Below are 22027 nucleotides of genomic sequence, written 5' to 3'. Positions count from 1 at the left end.
TAACTCAGTTGTTTAAAACAACAAATGTGTTCTCTTGCTCTCATGAGTTGGTCAAGGGTCAGCTGGGGACCCTGTTCTTTGTCATTAGAACAAATCTATCCAAATTTGACATATCCATCAAAAGTCATGAATGTCATCAAATGTCTAGAACATTATTGGTTACTATAGCAGAGGAAAAAGAAGACATATTTTATTTTGCTTAGTCCAAGCAACATTTTTTTTCTTAATTTGAAAGACGTTAGAATGTATGATAGTCATTAGAACTGTTCTCAGATAAATTTTTAGAGCCTCAAGTTTTCTTTCTCCTCAATACCAATAAGATATATTGTCAATTAAAACAATTGTGACTATTCAGGAGAACACTTACATAAGGTGATTTATAACAAAGTTCAAAAGGTAGAGCAAAAAGTTACCACAAATTTTACAATTAACTTTCATATTTAATTTTTAATATGTAACTACCGCACAATCGCACTCATCTCACAGGCTAGTAAAGTAATGCTCAAAATTCTCCAAGCCAGGCTTCAGCAATACATGAACCGTGAACTTCCAGATGTTCAAGCTGGTTTTAGAAAAGGCAGAGGAACCAGACATCAAATTGCCAACATCTGCTGGATCATCGAAAAAGCAAGAGAGTTCTAGAAAAACATCTATTTCTGCTTTATTGACTATGCCAAAGCCTTCGACTGTGTGGATCACAATAAACTGTGGGAAATTCTTCAAGAGATGGGAATACCAGACCACCTGACCTGCCTCTTGAGAAACCTATATGCAGGTCAGGAAGCAACAGTTAGAACTGGACATGGAACAACAGACTGGTTCCAAATAGGAAAAGGAGTATGCCAAGGCTGTATATTGTCACTCCACTTATTTAACTTCTATGCAGAGAAGGCAAAGGCACCCCACTCAAGTACTCTTGCCTGGAAAATCCCATGGATGGAGGAGCCTGGTGGGCTGCAGTCCATGGGGTCGCTAAGAGTTGGACAAGACTGAGCGACTTCACTTTCACTTTTTCACTTTCATGCATTGGAGAAGGAAATGGCAACCCACTTCAGTGTTCTTGTCTGGAGAATCCCAGGGATGGGGGAGCCTGGTGGGCTGACGTCTGTGGAGTCACACAGAGTCGGACACGACTGAAGTGACTTAGCAGCAGCAGCAGAGTACATCATGAGAAACGCTGGGCTGGAAGAAGCATAAGCTGGAATCAAGATTGCCGGGAGAAATATCAATAACCTCAGATATGCAGATCACACCACCCTTATGGCAGAAAGTGAAGAGGACTAAGAAGCCTCTTGATGAAAGTGAAAGAGGAGAGTGAAAACGTTGGCTTAAAGCTCAACATTCAGAAAACTAAGATCATGGCATCTGGTACCATCACTCCATGGCAAATAGATGGGGAAACAGTGGAAACAGTGTCAGACTTTATTTTTCTGGGCTCCAAAATCATTGCAGATGGTGATTGCAGCCATGAAATTAAAAGACGCTTACTCCTTGGAAGGAAAGTTATGACCAACCTAGATAGCATATTGAAAAGCAGAGACATTACTTTGCCAACAAAGGTTTGTCTAGCAAGGCTATGGTTTTTCCAGTGGTCATGTATGGATGTGAGAGTTGGACTGTGAAGAAGGCTGAGCGCCGAAGAATTGATGCTTTTGAACTGTGGTGTTGGAGAAGACTCTTGAGAGTCCCTTGGACTACAAGGAGATCCAACCAGTCCATTCTGAAGGAGATCAGCCCTGGGATTTCTTTGGAAGGAATGATGCTAAAGCTGAAACTCCAGTACTTTGGCCACCTCATGCAAAGAGTTGACTCATTGGAAAAGACTGATGCTGGGAGGGATTGGGGGCAGGAGGAGAAGGGGACGACAGAGGATGAGATGGCTGGATGGCATCACTGACTCAATGGACGTGAGTCTGAGTGAACTCCGGGAGTTGGTGATGGACAGGGAGGCCTGGTGTGCTGCAATTCATGGGGTCACAAAGAGTCGGACACAACTGAGCGACTGAACTGAACTGAACTGAATTCAACAAAGCACTAGCATTCAAATAAACAGTATTTAACATCTGATAGAAGACTCAAATTATCTAAATTGTTTAATCATAGTGTCTGCATTTTCTCGTAGTGAAATCCAAAAGTATTATCTGCAAGGAGTTCCAAACTTTGACTTTGTTCTCCTCCAAATGTCAGCTTTTGATTGTTTTTGTTAGTGGAGACTGGGAGAAATCAACTCCACATTCTCACATTTCTTGCTATTCCACCATCATGCCCAGGATTAGTTGGGGGAGTGGAGGTAGACAGAAGTGCAGATGAAAGAATAAACTTCAGTTATACATATGACGCAATAAATACTAACTCCTTTACTCACATGGCTCCTTCCTCTCACCCTCTATATTTTCAACACAAATGACTACAGGAAGCATCGACTGCTTACTAAACTCCAGGGTAATGGTTAGAGACTCTTTTCTGACTTAGGAACAGAATTTGAAGAAATAGAATTCCTATTAATCCATGGGGACACATAAAAATGTATAGAGGTAAATATATTTAAGTATTTGAGTTGAACATTAAATGTCATATGAGAATGTACATTTCATTGTGCTGGTGATTGAAATCTGTAAATAATTATGCCTTGGAGTAAGTTTCAGCTTCTCTGAGTCTGAAAAAGAGGTTCTGAAATTACATCCTTTCATGTACAGCTCTCCCAACATTGTCCAAGGATAATAACTAGATGATTATTATACTTTAATATAGAAATGATATTATAACAATCCTATGGCATTTTGTTTTCAATATAATTTGCCAATATTTGTCAACCATAATGGATAAAGCATAAAAAGCCTTTTTTTATATTCATTTTCTTAAATAGATATAGGTAATGTAGAGACCGTCTAGAACAAATGATCCCCTGTGGAAACTTGAAGTATTTTCAGAGGTCTCTAATGTCAAACTATTTCCACAATAATAGACGTTTTGTGCCTCTTTCATTGTGCTTGACATTTGATGGTGTAAAAGTAATGGTGGGCAGAATTCTAAAACAGTCCCAAGGTTTCCACTCCCTGGTGGGCACAGCTTGTATAACCTTTTAACCTTGAATGTAGGCAAAACCTGTGAATGTGGTGAGCTATCACTTCCATGCCTCCGTTGACTTTGAGTTAATAAAGGAGATTATCCTCTGGGCTAGGTAAATGCTTGAAAGGAATGGAGCCCTTAAAGAATTGAAACACAAGAGAGATTTGTTGTGTGAGAAAGTTCTCCATCCTTGGCTTTGAAGATGAAGGTAAAGAATGTCAGCTTATGGTTGGCCAAAAAATGGGGACCTTGGTCTTGCAGCTACAAGGAATTTAATTTTCTCAGCTATATGAGCTTGTAAGGATGTGAATATAAGAAGGTTCAGTGCTGAAGAACTGTTGCTTTCAAGCTGTGGTGGTGGATAAGACTCCTGAGAGTCCCTTGGACTGCAAGGAAATCCAACCAGTCAATCCTAAAGGAAATAAACCCTGAGTATTCATTGGAAGGACTGATGTCGAAGCTGAAGCTCCAATACTTTGGCCACTTGATGTGAAGAGCTGACTCATTGGAAAAGACCCTGATGCTGGGAAGGATTGAGGGCAAAAGGAGAAGCGGGCAGCAGAGGATGAGATGGTTAGGTAGCATCACTGACTCTTTAGACATGAGTTTGAGCAAACTCCAGGAGATAGTGGAGGACAGAGGAGCCTGGCATACTGCAATCCATGGGGTTGCAAAGAGTTGGACATGACTTAGCAACTGAACAACAAAATGAGCTTGGAAAAGGACACTAAGATCCAGATTAGAACTCAGCCTGGGCAATATATTGAACTCAACTTTGTGATACTATTAGTAGAGGCTGAGATGCAGTTCGCAGACTACTAATGGACAGAACTAAACGCTAATAAAGGAGGGTGTTTATAGACCACTGAGTTTGCAGCAATTTGTGACACAGCCCTGGAAAACTAACGCAGTGTGGCTAAACTGCTGGCATCTTTGCACAAATCAAGGCTGGGACACTGAAATGTTCTAGTAGACATCCTCTCTTCTCCTCCGTGTACTCAAAGGAAAAGATACCAGTTTCATTTAAGAATGTCTTCAATGATAGAGTAAATAATTTAGTCAAATCTCAAATCTTGAGTTCAAGTCAGTTTAATGTTCTGATGGATGAAACATCAAAAGCACTTACGCTGAATACTGAAGTACAGTGGTTGCTTTAAGGAAAAAACAAACAAACAAACAAAAACCAACCAGGAACTTGTGTGACTATTTGAGTTTTGATCAAAACTAGCAGCTTTTATTGGAGAAGGCAATGGCACTCCACTCCATGACTCCTGCCTGGAAAATCCCATGGACGGAGGAGCCTGGCAGGTTGCAGTCCATGGGGTCACTAGGAGTTGGACACTATTGAGCGACTTCACTTTCACTTTTCACTTTCATGCATTGGAGAAGGAAATGGCAACCCACTCCAGTGTTCTTGCCTGGAGAATCCCAGGGATGGGGGAGCCTGGTGGGCTGCTGTCTATGGGGTCACACAGAGTTGGACATGACTGAAGTGACTTAGCAGTATCAGCTTTTATCACTGAAGAAAATTTTTACTTGAATAGATGACAAACTATTACTCTTAAGTCTTGGGTATTTGGCAGACATTTTTTTCCTTAAAAATGAATTAAATAAGTCTATCATTTCAAGGAAAACATGAATAATATTTGTTGCCAATGATGAAATTCAGGCTTTCATGAAAAATTAGAATTTTGGAAAACTTAAATTCTCTACTACTGTAAGTTTGACAATCTCTCCATACACAGACTTTTTCTTCTGGTATCAGTGGTTTATTAAGGAATGTGATTTTATGATATTGTATAATGAAATGTATCAACATTTGGAAGATCTACATAGCTCAAATGTTTTCCAAATGACCAATACATGGAGTTACAAAGTTATGTACAGGCAAAATATTCATTCAGAGTGCAAGATAACCAATGGGTTTTAATGTAACTGAGTATGAAATGTTTATTGATATGGTTCCAGATTCTAAATTTCAACTGTCCTTCAAGAAACTGCTGTTTGTGGGGAATTCCCTGGTGGTCCAGTCGTTAAGGCTCTGTGCGTCCACTGCTGGGGGCATGGGTTTTACCCCTGGTCTGGTTAATTAAGGTCCCACAGGCCATGCAGCATGGCCAAAATAAGTGCACGCGCGCACACACACACACACACACACACACACAAAGAAGGAAAGTACCATTAGTGGAGTTTTGGGTTAGTATCACAGCTATCTGAAAAGACTATAAAATTCTTTCTGTTTTCCAGCTACACATATTTCTGTTTTCTAACTACATATCTGTAGTGTTCTCCACATACTTCAACCAAAACAACATATTGCAAGGGATGGATACAATAGTAGATAGAAGATCTATTAAATAACTGCCTCCTACTAAGGCATATATATACTAAAGAAATTTGTGGAAATGTAAAACAATACCACTCTTCGGACCAAATTTATTTTTATATTGGGAATTTTAATTATTTTCATCAAAATATATTATTTATGTTAACAAGTCATGTTAACTTATTACTTTTATATTTAAAAATATTTATTTATTTGGGTGCATTAGATTCTAGTTGCAGCATGCAAGCTCTTTTGTTGAGTTCTGAGGGCTTCTCTCTGGTTTTGGCTTTCAGGCTCCAGAGCACTTAGGCTCAGCAGTTTCCCTGTCTGAGCTTGGTTGCCCCAGGGCACATGGGAAATTAGTTTCCTGACCAGGGATTCAATCTATGTCCCCTACATTGCAAGGTGAATTCTTAACTATTGGACCACCAGGAAAGTCCTGCTTATTATTTTTAATTGGATGAATAAATACATATTTTAGAATCTGTCTCACTTTGAATGACTACTATAGTAAATTTGAGCTGAGCACCGAAAAATTGATGCTTTTCAACTGTGGTATTGGAGAAGACTCTTGAGAGTCCCTTGGACTGCAAGGAGATCCAACCAGTCCATTCTGAAGGAGATCAGCCCTGGATGTTCTTTGGAAGGAATGATGCTAAAGCTGAAACTCGAGTACTTTGGCCACCTCATGGGAAGAGTTGACTCATTGGAAAAGACTCTGATGCTGGGAGAGATTGAGGGGACAACAGAGCATGAGATGGCTGGATGGCATCACTGACTCAATGGACGTGAGTTTGAGTGAACTCTGGGAGATGGTGATGGACAGGGAGGCCTGGCGTGCTGCGATTCATGGGGTCACAAAGAGTCGGTGCTGCATTGTATTACATTCTAACAACTGCCAATATATTATAATGATTTTTTAATTGGAGGATAATTTCCTTACAGTGCTATGGTGCTCTCTGCTGTACGTCAACATGAATCAGTCATAATTATATATATGTCCCCTCCCTCTTGAGTCTCCCTCCCCCACCCCATTCTACTCCTCCAGGTCATCCCAGAGCACCAGCCCGGGCCCCCTGGATATTATAATAATTTTAATGTCTGGACTAACCATTGCTGCTGCTGTTAAGTCGCTTCAGTCGTGTCCGACTCTGTGTGACCCCATAGACGGCAGCCCACAAGGCTCCCCCGTCCCTGGGATTCTCCAGGCAAGAACACTGGAGTGGGTTGCCATTTCCTTCTCCAATGCATGAAAGTGAAAAGGGAAAGTGAAGTTGCTCAGTCGTGGCCGACTCTTAGCGACCCCATGGACTGCAGCTTGCCAGGCTCCTCCGTCCATGGGATTTTCCAGGCAAGAGTACCGGAGTGAGTTGCCATTTCAAGAAGTCAGCAGAAAGCACTTAAAGCGGGCTTCTCCACCTGACCCACACTTGCCCGAATCCCCTGCAATCGATGACGGCGGCGAGCAGCTAAGGAGCGCCGAGGTGGTCGATCGGCCCGCGAGTTTGGCTTGCGCGTGCCCGAGGAAGTAACGGCGCCAGGCGCGGACGTGTGCGCCGTCGCCATAGCGACTGCCCCTGGCAACCGCGAAGCCCTGCAGGCCGCGGGCGAGCTAGCGGCTGGGGCTGTCCGCGCCTCCCTTCGCGTTCATCCTCCGGCTTTCTCCGTTGTTCGCTCTTGCCGCCCGCCCTCTCCGGTCCTTCTCTCCGGAGTCATGGCCGGCGTGCCCGGGGACGTGCGGAAGCTCTTCATTTTCGCCACTACTCGGAACTACTTCGGGCTGGTGTCGGAATCCTGGGACCATGCGCTGCTGGGCAACGGCCCCGAAATCAACAACTTTTTGGACGACGGGAACCAGATGCTCCTCAGAGTGCAGCGATCCGATTCCGGCATCGCCTTCTCCAACGTGGTATGCTTGCCTGCACCCCGCCCCGGCCTACCTTTCCGTTCCGGGCTCAGTAGGACGGATGCCGGGTCCCTGGGAGCCTCCTGGCTTGGGTCCTCCTCCATGGCCCGTGGCTGTCCCTTCCCGACGAGCTGCGCGGGCCTCTCGCTTCACTTGGTTTCCAAGCTTGCATCCCTCCTGGCCGAAGGAAGCTCCCAGTCCGCTCACTGGCAGAGAACAATTACGGTCTTTCTAGTTTTTTTTTTTTTTTTTTTTTAATACTACATTTACGTTATAACTGAAAACACGAAATTTATCTTATTTAAACTTTTTTTTTTCTTTCTCCCTTTTGAAGTTCTTTGGGGGCAAATTCTAGTGTATCTTTTTTTTTTATATTATATTCTGAGTTTAAATTTACTCTAGGGAAAGAATAGTTAGGAACTAAAATCTTTTACGGAATGATAAGATAGTTTAAATTCTTTTTTGTTGTACAACCTGTGATGTATTGACATTAATATTTATTTCATTGCTGCTTCTACTGGCAGGATTGTTTAAGAAATGGGTGCACCTGCAACCAGGAGATAAACACACATATGCACTCAGAGTAATATACAGAAAAAATTGCCTCACATGTTAAAGGGGCTCAGTAAATGGATGAAAGTTAACAAATCGTAGTCATATTTTTAAACCTCTTCCTCTGGTGTCCATCCATATCCCTAGGTCTAGCAGAGTATTTGATACACAGCAAACATTGAATGTGTTTTTGTAGGATGATTGGATTATTCACCCTGTTACGAATCTTTAGTCTTGGATTTGACTCAATTCTATTCAATCACTGTATTTCGAACTCACTATATATAAGGCACTTTCCTTGGTTTAGTAAGTTTACAAAGATGTAAAAAGCATGGATAATCATAGTTGACAGCTGTAGTCCACCAGGCTTCTCTGTGCATGGGATTCTCCAGGCAAGACTACTGGAAGGGGCTGCCATGCCCTTCTCCAGGGGATCTTCCCAACCCAGGGATCAAACCTGTGCGTTGCAGGCAGATTCTTTACTGTCTGAGCCACCAGGAGGCCTGCTCCGATAAGTTAGTATTATATAATTCACAATAAGACCCCCTGCTTCTGCCTTCTGGAGCCTCACTCTGGATGACCTAGAATGACGTATACTCAACAAATGATAAAATCAAGCACACTGCTGTAAATGCCTCTGAAAGTTTCAGTTCAGTTCAGTCACTCAGTCGTGTCCGACCATTTGCGACCCCATGGACTGCAGCACGCCAGGCTTGCTCGTCTATCACCAACTCCTGGAGCCTGCTCAAACTCATGTCCATCCAGTCGGTGATGCCATCTGACCAACTCATCCTCTGTCATCCCCTTCTCCTCCTGCCTTCAGTCTTTCCGGGCATCAGGGTCTTTTCCAATGAGCCAGTTTTTCGCATGAGGTGGCCAAAATATTGGAGTTTCAGCTTCAGCATCAGTCCTTCCAATGAATATTCAGGACTGATTTCCTTCAGGATCTGAAAGTTTAGATAGGGTGTAATGGGAAAATAAGATGAAGGGTTTGGATTTGTAAAAATATATCTTGGGTTGTGTAATGAAAATTGAGTCTATAACTTTTTTATTTTAATACTTAAGCTAGTAGAGCCCAACAGTGTATTTTATATATAGTCATACATCACAGTACAGATACTTAGTCATATTTGAAAATGTTTTTCTATATCTTAAGTTGTACTTTAGATGTCTGACAGTCAGCATGATTTAACAAATTAACAAATATTAATTCACCCACTATGGTCTGGCATTGTCCTGGGTGCTAGGGATAAAGCCATGAATATGTCAGTTTATCTTAAAGGAGTAACATTCGAATGGACAAAAATTGGTTAAACACATCCACACAGATGGGGCTTCCCTTGGGCTCAGCTGGTAAAGAATCCGCCTGCAATATGAGAGGCCTGGGTTTAATCGCTGGGTTGGGAAGATCCCCTGGAGGAGGGAAAGGCTACCCACTCCAGTATTCTGGCCTGGAGAATTCCATGGACAAGTCCATGGGGTTGCAGAGTCGGACACGACTGAGCGACTTTCACTTCACTTCACTTCATCCACACAGATATGTAATGTAACATAATTTTAGGTATTGATAAGTGCTGCCAGTAAAAATAGAGTCATGTTAAAGTAGTGATTGGGGCGGGGTGAGGAACTGCATTAAAATAGGGAAGGAGGGAATGCCTGTTTGGATTGGAGCCCTTTGAAATGAGATTTGAATGGTGAGTTAGTTGTAGGCAGATTTAGGGAGGGGCTTCCCTGGTGGCTCAGAAGATAAAGAATCTGCCCCCAATGCTGGAGACCTGGGTTCAGTCCCTGGATTGAGAAGATCCCCTGGAGGAGGGCATGGCAACCCACTCTAGTATCCTTGCCCGGAGAATCCCCATGGACAGAGGAGCCTGGAGGGCTATAGTCCATGGGGTTGCAAAGATTCAGACACAACTTGAGCTGGATCTCATCTTGGTTTCAGGGGGCTGGGAAAAAAAAATTACACAGTCATTGCTGAAGTTTAATGAATAACCAAAGACTGGAAGTTTAAAATATGGACTGAGCATTTCAGACCTTATACACCATTTAGGTTGAAATACCAAGTTGTTGGTAGTTTTAAGCAAGAGAGATGTGATCTGGTTTATGCTATAGAATAGAAGTTGGCACATTTTTTTTCTATAATGGGACAGATAACAAATATTTTGGGCTTGGGCAGATTGTAAGGTCTCTGTCACAACTTGGCCATTGACGTGAGAAAGCAACCTAGACAATATGTGAATGACTGAGTGTGACTGCATTCAGCTTCATTTATGGATGCTGATGCTTGAATTTCATATCATGAAATATTATTCTTTTGATTTTAAAAAAAATGTGGAAATAATTTTGAGCTTGTGAGCTGTACAAAACAGGCAGAAGGTTGTAGTCTGCTGATCCCTGATGGATCCCAGGAGGTGATAGAGACATTTTGCAACCTCAAAAAGAACAAATTATACCTTGCTTGCATGCTAAGTGCTTCAGTCATGTCCATTGACACTATGGATGGTAGCCTCCAGGCTCCTCTGTCCATAGGATTCTCCAGGCAAGAATACTGGAGTGGGTTGCCATTTCCTTCTCCAGGGGATCTTCCTGACCCAGGGATCGATCACATCTCTTACGTTTCCTGCATTAGCAATCAGGTTCTTTAACACTAGCACCACCTAGAAAGCCCAATGTATACCTTAGTAATTATCAGATTAGAGTAAGCTAATAGTATATAGCAGTTGCTGATGATAGGGAAACTGGAAGATTAGGCTAGGAGTGCTGATTCTTTACTCAGGGAAGGATGAACAGCTGTAGCCACCTTACCTTTTGCTTTAACTCTGACTTTCGTTAAGGCAAAGCTCATTGTCCTGATGCCCCACAGCACCTTGGCCAGTGACATAGTTACTGTTTTCAAAGTATGATATTAAAATATGTATTTTGTGAATATTCTTTCTTCACATAGGTGGGAGTAGAAAAGTTCAAGTGTATGGTCTATTTAACACCAATACAGTATACTAACGCATATATATGGAATTTAGAAAGAAGGTAACAATAACCCTGTATACGAGACAGCAAAAGAGACACTGATGTATAGAACAGTCTTATGGACTCTGTGGGAGAGGGAGAGGGTGGGAAGATTTGGGAGATTGGCATTGAAACATGTAAAATATCATGTATGAAACGAGTTGCCAGTCCGGGTTCAATGCACGATACTGGATTCTTGGGGCTAGTGCACTGGAACGACCCAGAGGGATGGTATGGGGAGGGAGGAGGAAGGAGGGTTCAGGATGGGGAACACATGTATACCTGTGGCGGATTCATTTTGATATTTGGCAAAACTAATACAATTTTGTAAAGTTTAAAAATAAAATAAAATTTAAAAAAATTACTAAGGAATGAATTTTTCAAATTACTTACTGCAGTCTGCAGTTCTCACTTGCTTGTAATGGGAATAAAATGATCATACTAGCATAGAACTCTAATGGGTGAAAATGAGAGTTTGAGAAAAGCAGTAACGCCAAGTAAATGACAGTTCTTTCATAGTGGCTAAACAGATACAATGATTAGGATAAAAGTAGCACAAAAGCTCACTCATCCTTAGTGTGTTTCTTCACGCACAACAGTGAACTTGTTTGAATTTTTTCTTTTTTTTACAGAATAGACTTCTCTTCCTGGAAAAAGAAATGAGAACAATTTTGTGTATATGTGTATAATGCAAAAACTTATTTTGGGCAGTATGCTTTACAGCTAATGAACTAGTTGCTGTAAACTGGCCTATTTTAAGCATGGTTGGGTTAGAGAATTCCAATTTAGCTCAGACAGTTTTAATTTTAAATAATCTAGGTTGATGACAATTTAGCAATAGAGTCTGATGCTCAGATACTTTACGCAAAAAACATTGGTTCAGGTAAAGATGATTTTAGGAGATAGACAACCTGTTTTTTTTTTTGGTTTTTAGGTTGTCTATTTATATAGAACTTAGTTTTGGGTAAGAGGGTAATTGGGCTTCCCAGGTGGCATTAGTGGTAAAGAACCCACCTGCCAGTGCAGGAGATGTGAGATGCGGATTTGATCCCTGGGTCAGGAAGATGCCCTGGTGGAGGGCATGGCGACTCACTCCAGTATTCTTGCCTGGAGAATTGCATGGATAGAGGAGCCTGGTGGGTTGCAGTTTATAGGGTCCCAAAGAGTTGGACATGACTGAAGTGACTTAGTATGCATGCAAGAAGGTAATACACGTCCTTGTTACAGAGTTTCTGGAGTAGGGTGGAAAATTATACTACTCACCAGTATGTACCTGGGGCACACAGCTTTGATTTGTAGTGTTAATGAATCTGGCTGGAGTGGAGTAGTTAGCAGTGTATGTCAACAATATTTATGTAGTGCTTTTGTTTATAATCACTTATCAATTATCAAAGTAGCTTTATGATACAATCACCTATAAGTAGGGATACAATTTTCAAACCCAAGTTTTCTTACGGAGCAAAGACAGACTGATTGTAATATACTATAATTATTTCTAAACTATACTTTTACCAAGGGATAAAATTATAGATACAACATTTTTGGGTAATATTTTCAAATATTAACTTTATGAAAATAACATTAAAAATCATTTGTTTATCACTTTAGATTGATTTTGCTGACACAAAAGATAAAGTGCTGGTGTTTTTCAAGCTGCGACCTGAAGTAATTACTGATCAAAATCTACATAATAATATTCTTGTTTCGTCTATGTTAGAATCACCTATTAATTCCCTTTACCAAGCTGTCCGGCAAGTATTTGCACCAATGTTACTAAAGGTGAGTAAATTAAAGTAGCTTGTATGATTGTTGATTTTAGCCTAAGTCTTTGGATAAATGCTTTCATACACACAAATATAAATATTTATTATTTTATTTATTGGTAATATTAGTATTTTAGTTTATAAATTAAAATATTTTTTAATTAAAAAATAATGTAAACTTTGTTGACAAATAGAGAAATTGGAAAAAGATGTAAAATGCAATCTACATCCATTCTTAAATTGTGATAGTAAATGACCTTTATAAAGTTTTAACTGTTGAAAGGACTTTTATCCCTCTCTTAAGAGATGGAGGTAGTGCCAGGCTTTGAGTGAAACAGGTATATTTGGACTTAGTTTTTGACAAGGTTTTAGGAAGCCTGTTTGGCAAGATATTGATCATCATGTGCTCTTGTCTGATTTTATTTAGGATCAGGAATGGAGCAGAAACTTTGATCCCAAACTTCAGAACCTTTTGAGTGAACTAGAAGCTGGTTTGGGTATAGTTCTACGAAGATCAGATACTAAATTATCAAAACTGAAATTTAAGGAAGATGACACACGAGGTATTTAGCCATAATTTTATCAAAGAAAGTCAAAACTGTTGCCTTATTAGTACATAGTAAATTAATATACCTTTTCAAATATTTCTTTGCACCTTTGGTTCATCTCTGAGCTTGAGCTGATTTTAAATGTATAGATTTATGTATGGATTTGGAGAAGGGGAAAGTGTAATCTTTTTTAATGTGCAGTTTATGGGAATAATATGATTGATTCTCATTGTTTTCAGTAGTTCTGTTTTATTAAGTCACTGTGAACACTGAATTAGCAAATACTGAAAAATTGTGCCTAGGACCCTGTGAGCCTCTGGTCATAACATTTTCACCAGCTGCTCAACATGCAACTGATTTTAGGTGTGTTTTTTAGACACATTATTTAATGTATATTGTTGATGAATTATCATTGAGCTCGTGGGCAACAGCACTGTAACTCATGCCTGTATGAAGTTCATCTAACAGAAGCGTGTTCTCTTTAAGGCGCATCACAGTGCTCTATTGCTAGGGACAGGAGGCAGCTCTGTTAACTGTGCTCCGGGTCAATTTAAATAGCAAAACCAACAACAAAAAGCACAAAATGTGAAACTATGACGCTACACAAACTATGAAAAACACACTTATTTACAGTAGGAGATAGAAAAAAGACAAGCATTGTTGCTTTGTTCAGCCTTCAGTTCAGTTCCGTTCATTCGCTCAGTTGTGTCCGACTCTTTGCGACCCCATGAATCGCAGCACGCCAGGCCTCCCTGTCCATCACCAACTCCCGGAGTTCACTCAAACTCACCTCCATCGAGTCGGTGATGCCATCCAGCCATCTCATCCTCTGTCATCCCCTTCTCCTCCTGCCCCCAGTCCCTCCCAGCATCAGAGCCTTTTCCAGTGAGTCAACTCTTTGCATGAGGTGGCCAAAGTACTGGAATTTCAGCTTTAGCATCAGTCCTTCCAAAGAACACCCAGGGCTGATCTCCTTCAGAATGGACTGGTTGGATCTCCTTGCAGTCCAAGGAACCTTAGCTGGGAACATAGGTGTTGGGCAACTAAAATTTCTCACAGCTCTGTGTGTCTGCAAATGACCATGAGTGCTCTGAGAGTAGTGACTTCGGATACATATAAATATTAATGAGTAGGTGACTTCATAAATCCAGAATCTGTGAGTAATGAGGATTGATACTAATTGTATATTTGCAAAGATAATAAACTAATGACTTATTTTAAAATTATTTTTTTCTGAAGCTGATTATAATTTTGTGGCCATAGATAAATTATTTCCTAAGAACAATTAAGATGAAATTTATGACATACAGAAATCATTGGTTTAAAATATCAGATGTAGTTTTATACTTTGCTTGAATAGTAAAATAAATCCTTTCTAAATCCTTTCTGAATCTCATACAACCAGAAAGGTTAGTGAATTTATTTCCAGCATGTGATTAAGCAACTAGAGATTGTCCATTTCATTAGGAAACTTAAATGCAAATTTGAAAGAAAACTGTTTTAATTTAATTAAAACTGTTTTTAAAGTGTTTTATTTTTTCTTTCAGTTTTATTGAGATATGATTGACATACAACAGTGTAAAAGTTTAAGGTGTATAGTATAATGATTTGACTTAAAATACATCAAACAATGATTATCACATAAGTTTAGTGACTATCCATCACCTCATATGGATACAAAATTAAAGGAATAGGAAAAAATCTTTTTCTTGTGATGAGAACTCTTCAGATTTATTTGCTATCTTATCTCTTTCATGTATAACATATCAGCGCTATTTAATATTTATCATGTTATAGCTTCCTTGGTGGCTCATTGGTATAGAATCTGTCTGCCAGTGCAGGAGACATGGGTTCTATCCCTGGTCTGGGAACATATCTTGGAGAATGAAATAGCAACCCACTTCCGTATTCTTGCCAGGAGAACCTCATGGACAGAGGATCCTGAGGACTGTAGTCCATGGGTTTGCAAATAGTCAGACATGACTGAGTGACTGAACAACAACAACAACAACAACAACAACAACATTGCATCCCTACTAATTTATCTTTTGAAATTTGTACCTTTTAACCACCTTCATTCAATTCACTATGATGAGTGTAGTTATAATATGTTACCATGGAAAGATATTACATATTTCTTAACTATGTTCCCTTAAATATATTCCCTATATTCCCTATACTATATCAAATGGTATACATTTGATACCAGTGACTCATTTATTTTGTAACTGACAGTCACAAAGCTTGGGTTTCTCCAGGAACTTGTAGTTGAAGCCAGGCATGGCGGGTGGGCACTGGTAAGCACATGGTGGCCCTATTGCTTGTGCCTCACTCTGGCGATGAGCTGGTGGTGCCAACTCTTTATAACTCTGCTTTTGTTTTATTGTTCATTTGTTTTGTTTCTTAGGCTCCACATATAAGTGAGATTATTTAGTATTTGTCTTTCACTGCCTGACTGACTTAGCATAATGCCATCTAGGCATATACATGTTATCAGAAATGGCAAGATTTTGTTCTCTTTTATGACTAAGTAATATTCCATTGTATATATGTACTACATCATCTTTTGCTATTCATCTGTTTATGGGCATGTAGGTTGCTTCTGTATCCTGGCTATTGTAAATAATGCTGCAGTGATCATAGGAGAACAAAAATCTTTTTTAATTAACGTTTTTGTTTTTTTCATATAAATGCCCAGAATTGTAATTGCTGAATCATATGATAGTTCTAGTTTTAATTTTTTGAGCAATGTCTATGCTGTTTTCCATAATGGCTGCTCTACTTTCCCTTCCATTTTTCATGTGCCTGTTGACCATCTGTTTCTTTTCTTTGGAAAAATGTTTATTCAGAGCCTCTGCCTATTAAAAAAAATTTTAATAACAAAGCAATGTTACTTTTTGATATAGAGTTATATGAATTTTTTGTATATTATGAATATTAACCCCCCTTCCCCACCTTACTGGGTTTCCCTAGTGGCTCAGACTATAAAGAATCTGCCTGCAATGTAGGAGACCTGGGTTCAATCTCTGGGTCAGGAAGATCCCTTGGAGAAGGGAATGGCTACCGACTCCAGTATTCTTGCCTGGAGAATTCCATGGAGGAGCCTGGCAGGCTACAGTCCATGGTGTTGCCAGTATCTTGCAGTTTTACCAGATTCATTGATGAGATCTACTTTTTTTTTTTTGTGGTATTGTGAGGATTTCCTATGTATAGTATCATCTGCAAACAGTGACAGTGGAGCTTCTTCCTTTCCAATTTGCATTCCTTTTATTTCTTTTTCTTGTCTGATTGCTGTGGCTAGGACTTCCAATACTATGTTGAATAAAAGTGGGTGAGAGTGGCCATCCTTGTCTTGTTTCTTATATTAGAGGAGATGCTTTCAGCTTTTCACCTTTGAGTATGATGTTAGCTGTGGGGTTATCACATATGTCCTTGATTATGTTCCCTCTATACCCCACTTTGTTGCTGAGAGTTTTTAATCATAAATGGATGCTTGCTGCTGCTGCTAAGTCGCTTCAGTTGTGTCCAACTCTGTGCGACCCCATGGACTGCAGCCTATCAGGCTTCTCCGTCCATGGGATTCTCCAGGCAAGAACACTGGAGTGGGTTGCCATTTCCTTCTCCAATGCATGAAAGTAGAAAGTGAAAGTGAAGTCGCTCAGTCATGTCCGACTCTTAGCGACCCCATGGACTGCAGCCTACCAGGCTCCTCCATCCATGGGATTTTCCAGGCAACAGTACTAGAGTGGGGTGCCATCGCCTTCTCCCAATGGATGCTTACTTTTGTCAAAAGTTTTTCTGTATTTATTGAGGTGACCTTGTGATTTTTATTCTTCAGTTTGTAGATGTGGTATCACATTGATTGATTTTTGGATATTGAATCATTCACATCTCTAGGATAAATCCCACCTGATGGGTGTATCGTCCTTTTAATGTATTGTTGAGTTTGGTATGCTCATATTTTGTTGAGGATTTTTGTATTCATATTTATTGTGATACTGACCTTTAATTTTCCTTTTTTGTGATTCTTTGTCTGGTTTTGATTTTAGGGAGATGCTGGCCCTGGAAAATGAGTATGGAAGGATGCCTTCCTCTGTAGTTTTTTGGAATAATTTGAGAATGATAGGTGTTAACTTTTCTTTGCAATGTTTGGTAGACTTCACCAAACCATGTGATGTGTGAAGCCATCTAGTCCTGGACTGCAGTACTTGGAAGTTGTTTTTTACCGATTCAGTTTCATTACTGGTAGTTCTCATATTTTTCTATTTCTTCCTGATTCAGTCTTGGGAAATTGTACATTTCTAGGAATTTGTCCTTTTCTTCTAGGCTGTCCATTTTATTGGTGTATAATTGTTCTTAATAATATCTTATGACTCTTTGAATTTTTGTGGTGTCAGTTCCTTTTTCATTTCTGATTTTATTGATTTTGGCCCTCTGTCCTTTTTTCTTATGAGTGTGGCAAAGTTTATCAATGATGTTTGTTTTTTTAAAGAACCAGCTCTTAGTTTCATTGATCTATTACTTTTTAGTTCCTGTTTCATTTATTTCTGTTCTGATCTTTATGACTTCTTTCCTTCTGCTAACTTTTGGTTTTATTTATTCTTTTTTTTCTAGTTACTTTAGGTGTAAGGTTAGGTTGTTTGAGATTTTTCTTGTTTTGTGAAATAGGCTGTATCACTATAAACTTCCCTCTTAGAACTGCTTTTGCTGCATCATGTAGATTTTAGATTGTTGTGTTTTTATTTTCATTTTTCTTCAGGTATTAAAAATTTTTTTTTCTATGATCCATTGTTTGTTTGTAGCATGTTGTTTAGCCTCTACTTATTTGTAATTTTTTTTTTTTTTGGCAATTTTTTCCCTGCTAGTTGATTACTTGTCTCGGAGCATTATAGTCAGAAAAGATGCTTGATCTGATTTCAGGTTTTAAAATTTGCTGAGTCTTGTTTCTGTGGCCTAGCATGGGATTTATCCTAGAGAATATACCGTATATATTTGAAATAAATGTATATTTTGCTGCTTGTGGGTGTAATGTCCTATATCTATAAGTTTATTTGGTCTAATGTGTTGTTTAAGGCCATTGTTTCCTTATTCATTTTCTGTCTGAGTAATATGTCCATTGATGTAAGTGGGAGGTTAAAGTTCCCTACTATGAATTTATTATTGTCAAGTTTTCCCTTTATGTCTATTAATATTTGCTTTATGTATTAGACGTTCCTATGTTGGTTGGATATATACTTACATTGTGTTATATCTTCTTGGATTGATGACTAATCATTATATAATGTCCTTTATCATTTGTGGCAGTCTTTATTTTTTTTATTTGACTTAAGTGTTGTTTTCTTGATTTCTATTTACTTTGAATACCTTTTCCCATCCCCTTTCAGTCTCAGTGTGACTTTAGATCCAAAGCAAGTCTCCAGGAGGCAACATATATATGGGTTTTGTTTTCATATCCATTCAGGCATTTTAAAGTACTTATTGATGAGTGTGTACTGATTGCCATTTTGTTAATTGCTTAGGGGTTGTTTTGTTGTTCGTTTTTGTTCATAGAAATTGTAAAATTCATTTTCTGTACTTTGTGAATGATACAGAAATGTGCAAAATAAGCAAATGAAACCAATTACTTTCTGGCTTTTCATTTTTAATTGTTTCCTTCTTTTTCCTAGTTTTATTGAGATAATTGACATGTAGCATTATGTAAGTTTCAGGTGTATTATATAATAATTTGACTTGCATGCGGCATGAAATGGTTGTCACAGTAAGTTTAGTGAACATCCATTATGTTGTAGATACAAAGTTAAACAAAGAGTTTGCCTTATGATAAGAAGCCTTAGGATATATTCTCTTTAGAACTTTCATATATAACATAAAGCAGCACTATTTACATTTATAATATTGTACATTATATCTTTAGTACTTATTTAATCTTACAACTAGTAGTTTGTACCTTTTGAGCAGCTTCATCCACTTCCCCCTCTCCTCATTCCCCACCTCTGGTAACCAACAGTCTAATCTCTTTTTCTATTAGTTTATTTGTTTGCCAGATTTTGAAGTTATAATTGTCTTACAATAATATATTAGTTCCTGGTATACAAACTATAGTATTTCGTTATTTCTTTACATTTCAAAATGATGACCATGATAATTGTTGATATTTCTTATTTTTCCCTTTCACTTTTCAGGTATTCTTACACCAAGTGATGAGTTCCAGTTTTGGATAGAACAAGCCCATCGTGGAAGTAAACAGATTACCAAAGAAAGAGCCAGTTATTTTAAAGAATTGTTTGAAACAATTGCAAGAGTATGTGGTTCATATATAGTTATATATCAGGTTTTGATAGAAATACTGTAGCATTCAATTTTTATTAGCTTTATCTCTGTTTTAAAATCATTATTTGATGGCTTTGGACAAAATATATTCTTCAGATATAGCAGAGTTTACTTAAGATATGTATTTAAAATGAGTACAACTTAGAAGTCTAAACTTCTGAAAAAGTTAAATTCTAATCACTATAAAATATTTTTCTCAAAAATATAATTACTTCTATGCAGGTACATAGAAAAAAATGAGAAGCCCAATATTAAGAGGTTTGTCCATGTGGAGATAATATGTTCTTTTGGAAAATTGGAAAACTTTTTTCAAATTAGCAGTTTGGAGGAATCTGAAATATAAAAAGTCTTAGTTTGACACTTTATTAGATTGATTATTCCTTGATACATCTATGGAGAGGTTAAATAAGTGCCCATTTTGTTTTTTTTACAAAAATCTATTGTTTTCAAAATAAATATTTAGTAATTTTTTATTCATTCTAAGTATTATTTCATTATTGCCATTTGAATGAAGTGTTTGAAGTGGTTTAAACATTTTTTTGTGGCAGTGATGAAATTTAGAATAATATACCATGTACTAGATTTGTACTATTGGTAACATTGTGCAACCCAGGAAATGAATGAATAAGGATAAATGAAGTGAAAAAGGTAGTGTGTGTATAGTGTTAAACACTCTATTGGATAAATAAAAGAAATGAATCCAAATTTAGAGGAAATTAGGCCAAGGGTAAAAATAAATTTATAGAGTTTATGTAATTCTTATTTTTTCTTCTGGCTTTTATTAAATTTATGTTTGTGAAGGATCAGATAGGGTATTTGCATAAAGAAGTTATATAGCATCTGATAGAAGAAGAGGAGAAAATAATGGCAGATATTAGAATCATAGCATTTGACAAACTCTGGCAACGTTTTGTTTATGTTGCCCTAGGTGCAAATACGATTATGTTTAAAAATGAATGCATTTCGGTTTTAGGAATTTTATAACCTGGATGGTCTGTCCTTATTGGAAGTGGTTGACTTGGTGGAGACAACTCGGGATGTTGTAGATGATGTGTGGAGACAAACAGAACATGATCATTATCCTGAATCACGAATGTTACATCTCTTAGATATTATAGGTACTAGTAAAGAAATACACTTTTGAAATTTTGGAAGCTTGCCTTATTTTATTTTCTATTTCTTCCTTTAAGTCCTTCTTTGAAATGCTCCTTAATAGAGTAATTGTTGCTTAAAGTAACTCTTAGAGCAAATTATATAGGATTATTTAAGTAGATATTTGTACATAGTTAAATAATAGTGTCAATTTCTTTGATAATCAAATTAACGTAGTTTTTTTTATGTATGTTAAAAATGCATGTATTAGTTTACACTTTATTTTTAACCAACTGAAAAGTTTAATGTATATTGGATTATCTGTCAATAAAAAAAATATACTTTTTGACTTAGAATATATCTTTCTCATTATTACCTAAGGACCTATCAGACAAGTACATAAAAGGACATTTATTACAGCATTGTTTGTAAAATGAGAGTAGAAACAAATAGCAGTTGAGAACTGATTATGTAATGTCATATCCATACTGTGGGACTGAGGCCTTTAAAAAATTCTATGTATATTTCTATGCTTCAAAGATATACATGATATAATGAAAGATGCAAATATACAAATACATGTGTGCGTGTGTGTTTTTAAAAAGTATTTATTATTAACAGTGCTTGTCTAAAGGTGTGGATGTGGTATTTCATAGATTGTTGACTTGCTAATTTATATATCATTTTAATTTAATAAAAAGCATGTATTCCATATTTTATTTGCTACATTATAATAATACATGGAATAATATATTATTCCATGTATTATTTGCTAAAAAGATATGTTCATTAAAAAGTTTGTTTTGCACCTTATTAGGTGGTTCATTTGGAAGATTTGTTCAGAAGAAGTTGGGAACGTTGAACCTCTGGGAAGATCCTTATTACCTTGTGAAGGAAAATGTGAAAGCTGGTATTTCAATTTGTGAACAGTGGGTGACTGCCTGTAGTCATCTGACAGGTCAGGTGTGGCAGCGCTATGTTCCTCACCCGTGGAAAAATGAAAAATATTTTCCTGAAACACTTGACAAGCTTGGCAAACGCCTTGAAGAGGTATCTTCATTTGGATCTTTGTTTTTAAGTGTGAAGTAGGTTCTCACTTGTTTGAGAATGCGTTTTATAATCATTAAGAACTACGCATCAGATGGAAATTCTTTAACCTTTCGGGAGAGAAGAAGAGCTCACGGTCACGTGAGATGATTTGTGTGGCTGTGTGGCACAATGTCAGGTGCCCAGTGGGCACTGAGTGCTGGTGTCCACATCCTTCCTTTCTCTTTGGTGTGTGGCTGTTCAGTTTTTAAGTCATGAACTTCTATTTTGGTGTTCTTTGTTATAAAAAAGATAACCCACTCATCTATGTATGGAAGCTCTCAGACTTTCTCTTGGCTATTGAAATTATTTTGCAAGCAGAGACAGTATTTTAGGGAGTATTCAGTGG

General features: G+C 38.1%; 1 protein-coding gene across 1 annotated transcript in view; it reads left to right on the top strand.

Annotated features, from left to right (window-relative positions):
• Positions 1-6559: 6559 nt before the first annotated feature.
• The window catches only part of DYNC2H1 (dynein cytoplasmic 2 heavy chain 1), a 406508-nt gene continuing 391040 nt past the window's right edge, over positions 6560-22027 (top strand). The window contains exons 1-6 of the mRNA XM_055547490.1: positions 6560-7304; positions 12468-12638; positions 13050-13185; positions 19353-19471; positions 20474-20618; positions 21410-21642. Coding sequence (XP_055403465.1) covers positions 7110-7304; positions 12468-12638; positions 13050-13185; positions 19353-19471; positions 20474-20618; positions 21410-21642 — 999 coding nt within the window. The 5' untranslated portion in view covers positions 6560-7109. The remainder of the gene's footprint in view (positions 7305-12467; positions 12639-13049; positions 13186-19352; positions 19472-20473; positions 20619-21409; positions 21643-22027) is intronic.

The sequence above is a fragment of the Bubalus kerabau genome, chromosome 15, assembly GCF_029407905.1.
Source record: "Bubalus kerabau isolate K-KA32 ecotype Philippines breed swamp buffalo chromosome 15, PCC_UOA_SB_1v2, whole genome shotgun sequence".
In the NCBI taxonomy this organism is placed as follows: Eukaryota; Metazoa; Chordata; class Mammalia; order Artiodactyla; family Bovidae; genus Bubalus; species Bubalus kerabau.
The sequence above is the reverse complement of the archived record's forward strand: the minus strand, read 5'-3'. Positions and strand labels throughout refer to the sequence as shown.